Source organism: Mastomys coucha, unplaced genomic scaffold (genome assembly GCF_008632895.1).
Source record: "Mastomys coucha isolate ucsf_1 unplaced genomic scaffold, UCSF_Mcou_1 pScaffold3, whole genome shotgun sequence".
Taxonomy (NCBI): domain Eukaryota; kingdom Metazoa; phylum Chordata; class Mammalia; order Rodentia; family Muridae; genus Mastomys; species Mastomys coucha.
The window spans coordinates 43,757,477-43,763,273 of NW_022196909.1; the positions used below are offsets into that span (position 1 = coordinate 43,757,477).

The following is a 5,797-nucleotide window of genomic DNA, read 5'->3' on the forward strand; positions in this document are numbered from 1 at the left end:
GCCCTGGCTGTCCTGGAACTCACTCTGTAGACCAGGCTGACCTCAAACTCAGAAACCCACCTGCCTCTTGCCTCCCAAGTGCTAGGATTAAAGGCATGCACCACCACTGCCCAGCCCCCGATTATATTTTTATGCATACAAGTGTTTTACCTGTGTGTGTGTGTGTGTTTGCGTGTGTGTACATGCACTATAGTGCCTAAGCTTTTATAAATAATAATAAATCTCGGTGTCAATATTTGGGAGCTGGAAAGTCCAGGACAGTCCAGAGATATTGGTCATTCAATGCAGAGGCACATAGTCCAAGCACAGGGCCTGAGAGAAGTTCCAGACACAGGAGCCCAATGAGGTCTCCTAGCAACAGAGCCAGATGGGAGGCCTGGCCCCTTTAAGCGTGTGTGTGTGTGTGTGTGTGTGTGTGCGTGTGTGTACATGTGCCACCTATATGCCTATATGCTTGTGGTAGTTAGAGATGGTTATGAACTGCTCTGTGGGTGCCAGGAACTGAACCCAGGTCCCCTCTCTGTAAGAACGGCAGATGTTCTGGGCGGTGGTGGCGCACACCTTTAATCCCAGCACTTGGGAGGCAGAGGCAGGTGGATTTCTGAGTTCGAGGCCAGCCTGGTCTACAGAGTGAGTTCCAGGACAGCCAGGACCACACAGAGAAACCCTGTCTCGAAAAACCAAAAAAAAAAAAAAAAAAAAAAAGAGAATGGCAGATGCTCTTGATCACAGAGCCATTGCTCCAGCTCCTGGGTCAGGTCCTTAAGAGGAACTCTATGTTGGCTGGAGACCCCTCTCTCACCCTTGTCTCTTCTTCCCCCGAAATTCTGTGCTCTCCCCAGGGCCATCCTAGGGATGGTGACTCTCGGGAACATGCTGTCATCCCTGCTTGCTGGGAAGGTGCAGCCGTCAGATGAAGTCTGCAAAGTCCTCTACAAGCAGTTCAAACCGGTATGATTTTCCAGAGGGGTGGTGGGTGTGTGAGAGGACATTGGGCCTTTGAGGCAGGGGATGAGAATGTGTCCTGTGCCAGAAGTGAGTCTTGACCCACACCACCCCTGGAAACTATACAGCTTGCTTATGGTGTTTGAGGTTCGTTCAGCTGAAGGTCATCACCACTGTCACATAGATCTTGGGTGTGGACCAGGAAAAGCTCTAGGCCCTGGGTCCACCTCTCTTTTATAGACCCCACAACCACTGCTCTGTCCACTAGTTTGGCCTCCGACTAGAAGCCGTGGGGTTGGAATCAAATCTCAAGCTAGTATTCAAGGAGGCTGCCACAACCCAGAACGTACTAAGGCTCTGCACATGGGTGGCCTTTTTGTTTTGTCGACTTGAAACTCACCCTAGAACAGCGATGGTGCGCGTTGTGCTGTCTCGGCTTCAACTCTATGCGGGCTGATAGCTCTGAGAGACTGTCCTTGGGCCAGCACAGACACAGCTTCTCTTGCAGATCCACCTGACTGACACACTGGGCATGCTCTCCCACATCCTGGAGATGGATCACTTCGCCCTGGTGGTCCATGAGCAGATCCAATGTGAGTGGGGACCCCACTTTTGGTGCTGGGGTTTCATTGCGGGTAAGGGTGCCAAGCCCTGGACACTGGCTGTGCCTGGCCCAGGCTCTTGTGGTACACATGCCTACTATGTGCAGTAGGTAGACATGCTCCCTAGTGGGTGATGGGGAGTCCATGGTCCTCATCTTCCCATCATAGCATCTGACATCCTGAGTCCCGTGGTGTGCCTGTAAATCTAGTTACATGCCCAAAGGGTTCCCCCTGTTCCAGTGAGCCCTCATGCCACTTGTTTAGATAGAACAGAATCTTGTCCTGGGCCCACAGGCTAAGACAGCAGACAGTCTTAAAGATGCTGGGGGTGGGGGGAGCACTCTGACAGGAACCGGGGACAGCTGAAATTCTTGGCCCTTGATGACATCGCCAGGAGAGATTGATTGATTCTGATGGGTTCTGATTGATTCGATGTGAACTCTGAAGGGCAGGTCTCTGGGTGTCTGTTAAAAGGCCAGCTTGTGAGCCACAGGCTGTGCACATGGCATAGTCAGTCTGTTCCCCCTACTCTCAGCTCCTTCTCAATGTCAGCATCTGCAGGAGGGGGTGACACTCTCAGGTCCCAGTGGGGTGAGGGGTGCTAGCTTTCGTTCCTCCATCCGTAAGAGCTGGGAGGGCCTTATATCTGGCCGTAAGGCTGGCCTGCATGCGGGGGATGGCCCCGTGTCTAACCCCTCTCCCGTCCTTGGCTCTACAGCACGAGACCAGGCCTGGTCAGGAGTGGTGGGGGGGCCCACAGGTATGTACGACTCGCCCATCCCAGCCCCTGGGAAAGCGGCCCTCATGGTCAGGATCACAGCCTTTCAAGGGTGTTCTAGGGACCTGGACCTCTAAAGTTGGGTAAAGGGGGGTAGGGGGGTGGGGAGACTCCTAATTTTTGAACCTCTCAAACAAACAAAACAACAGCAACAGCAGCAACCACAGACCTGAATTCCAGCGTCGGGGGCAGCTGGAGAAAAAGACAGAGTTGAGTGTAACCACAAACCTAAAATATTCCCTCCCTAAACCCTGGGGGGGGGAGGCTAGCCAGCCTAACTGGAGCCTGCTGTCGCTTGTTCGGTGGGGCATCCCAGAACCAGACAAAATCGTCCCTTGGCTTCAGTGTTTCCAAAATGCCACAGCTGATTTCTTCTGAGTTTCGCTGTCCTGTGCTGGCATTCCAGATAGGCCAGGGAGATGCCTGTCCCTGATGGGTCTCCCCCAAGGGGGGCCTCTGTCTTAACTCACTTGTGTGGGCTTCTGAGCCTCCCAAGGAGTTGCACCAGCAGGGGCTCTCCTGACAGACAGGGCATGTACTGGCAGAGAGAGGGAGGGGTCTGGCACCAAGGGCCCTGCCCACCGTGATGGGGGTGAATACATGCCAAGGGCTGCAGGCTGAGTTGGCGCCTAGAACCCCTAGAACTGGTGAACCAGGCCAAGTCCTAGGCCAGGGGCACCCCCTGCTTCTGGGAAACCCCTATGTTCCTCTCAGGCCTTCACATGAGTCAGCAAAGCCCACCCATGCTTAAATGACTGCGTGGACAGTAGCCTGGGCTCTCTGCCTCCTCTCAAATTGATATAAAACTGTTTAGCCTGGCCCTCTCCGTCTGTAGGCCGTGTGGTGTAGGGCCAGGCCCAAGCTGGTAGGAGGCTCCAGTCTCAGGTGGAGAGAGCTAAATGGGCCCTGGTTGCCAGGCAGGATTCTGGGCCAGAAAGAGAAGCCTGAGGCTTGTCCTGGCAGTGTGACACTGCACATGGCCTGTGGACATGGGCTGAGAGGCGGCACCTGGCAGGCTGTCTGTTCTGGGAAGCCAGGGTTGGTTTCCAGTTCTCTGTCCCAGACAGCACCCAGCATTCTACTGCGGGGCTGGTGAGAGGAATGGCTCTCTGGCTTCACCCACATGGCTCAGCTGGTATCTTGCTCCTGCTTGCTTGGAGTCTGGGGAAGGGGTCTTGGTGCCAACAGACCATGGTCTCAGATCAGTGCCTGCCGTGTCCCGCCTTGTCCCCTTTAATCCAGCAGCTGTTTCTTTTCCCTAGACCGCAGCAATGGCATGTCCAGCAAGCAACAGATGGTGTTTGGGGTTGTCACTGCCATTGACCTGCTAAACTTCGTGGCAGCCCGGGAGCAGAAGACCCAGAAATAGAGCCCGGAAGTCAGGACTGGCTTCCCTCCTCCCTGCTGGGGCTTCTTGGCTTCCAGAGACACCTACCAGTTTCCACACCCAAGTCCAGCAGGTGGCTGCTGAGGGCTGCAGCCCCCCTGCCCCCAGCTTCCTAAATGAATCCTCTATGCCCAAGTAGCTTACAGGGGCTTTCCTCTGGTGTCACAGAACTGAGGAATACCGGGCAGGAAAGATGGACACAGACTACAATAGTGACAAGACTCAGGGTGCCCAAGAAAAGTGTCCTCCCCAGAGAGGGCTCTAGGGTGGTACAGGGCAAACCCTGGACTGACGGTATGCTCATCCTCAGAGGCAGTGCTGGGCCCAGCATGGGAGCATGTGGGTTTTAAATGAAGGTACATTCCTGTGACCTGAGACCTACAGCTGTGAAGTGCCTGCACAAAGTGTCACCACCTGGGTCATGACCCTGCTTAGCAGTTCTTCCTCACACCCCCCTCCTTCCCTGACAAGCATCTACTTTCTGTCTCAATGGATCTCCCTGTTCTGGACTCTTCCTATAAATGGAATCATGTACCCGTGGCTGTGTCTACCTTATCTCCCTTGACGTGAGCGACTCATGTTTTCCGGTTACGGCCTGTATCGCTCCCTTTCCACGGCTGAGCGAGTCCACTGTGTGGATGGTCCTTATTTTCTGTGCGTAGGTATGCTTGAACACATTTTCCCCCTGGGGTGTCGCCCAGGCTGGGTTCACTGAGATCCTGTGTTCATTTGGCACACTGGGCTAGGCTGTTTCACATGCTTGCCTGTGTGTCCCTGGGCACTGTTCGCAGTCCTCTCCAGCCCTGGTTATCTCTTACTCTTTCCTGTGGTCCTGGGCTGCCCCCTGGTTTGGGCTTGTTGTCCAGCATCTATACATCATCTCCCATGTGTTCCACTCATGTTTCTGTACTTTGAGAAGGGATTTTGCTTGGGTGTGGGGGTTCAGGGCCTCATTGTGTAGCCCAGGATAGCCTCTACTTCTCTGTGTGCCATCTCTGCCAAGCTTATCCTCACTTAGGTCAAGCCTGTTGATTTCTCCCCTTTCGGTGTCATCCCCATCACCACATCTATGGTATGGACACCCATCTTTGCTAGGAGTGGTACCCACTGCTGCATTTTAAGAGGAGAGATAGGCTACGCACAGTGACACACACCTACCATCCCACGACTCAGGAGGCTGAGGCGCGGGGCTGCCACAAGTCTTGAAGCTAACTAGAGAGCTACACGGCAAGACTTTGTTTCAAATATATATGAACGTTTTTTAAAAGTACCCGGGGCCAGCGTGATGGCTGCTAAGCCTGATGAACTGGGTTTCATTCCTGGGACCCAAATGGTAGAACAGAACGGGCTCCCAAAGTTCTCCTCTCAGGGCCACAGGACGGGGCGGGAGATGAAAGTCCAATGCTCCAAGGCAGTGTTCGAGTTGGGAGTCGTCAGGGAGTACGTAGCAGACTGGGATACGAAAGGTGGCGGATGGAAGAGTAAACTGGGAAAGCAGGTATTTGGAAATGCGGGAGATGCATGCACGGGCATCAAGCCCACGGTGTCGATACCAGTTGGAGATTAGAAGGATGTGCCACAGAAGCAGAGAGGGCCAGCCACCAGCAGACGCAGGCAGTGAGCAGCTGCATCCCTCCAGCCCCAGGCTTCATGTAGGCAGGTCTCAGCCATATGTGACTAGGTCTAATGGCTTAAGAGACCTAAGCTGGGTCTCACGACCTAGGTGGCCAGCCCCACCTATTCCAGTTCTACCAAAGGCAAGGAAGTAACTAAAAAGCCATTGCAGTCTGAAAGCTAACTTTTAAGGGGATGGAGAGACAGGATGGCGACTCAGAGCACTCACGGGCTGTTCTTCCAGAGGACCACTCCCAGCAGACACATGGTGCCTCACAACCATCTGCAACACCAGTTCCAGGGGATAGAAGGCCTCCGTGGGTGTGCAGGCAAAACACCCATATACATACAATTATTAAAAACTGGGGCTGGAGAGAGATGGCTTAGCAATTAAGAGCACTGGCTCGGGCTGGTGAGATGGCTCAGTGGGGAAGAGCACTGACTGCTCTTTGGAAGGTCATGAGTTCAAAT

The 5,797-nt window shown here is 54.0% G+C and overlaps 1 protein-coding gene across 3 annotated transcripts in view; it reads left to right on the forward strand.

Moving 5' to 3' along the window:
* Cbs (cystathionine beta-synthase) overlaps window positions 1-4,252 on the forward strand; it is a 24,670-nt gene extending 20,418 nt beyond the window's left edge. For 2 of the 3 annotated variants that reach the window (XM_031348231.1, XM_031348233.1), the window contains exons 14-17: window positions 843-951; window positions 1,454-1,538; window positions 2,266-2,307; window positions 3,588-4,252. In XM_031348231.1, the coding sequence (XP_031204091.1) occupies window positions 843-951; window positions 1,454-1,538; window positions 2,266-2,307; window positions 3,588-3,694 (343 nt within the window). In that variant the 3' untranslated portion in view covers window positions 3,695-4,252. The remainder of the gene's footprint in view (window positions 1-842; window positions 952-1,453; window positions 1,539-2,265; window positions 2,308-3,587) is intronic. The other variant, XM_031348234.1, reaches the window with a different exon arrangement.
* Window positions 4,253-5,797: the final 1,545 nt, after the last annotated feature.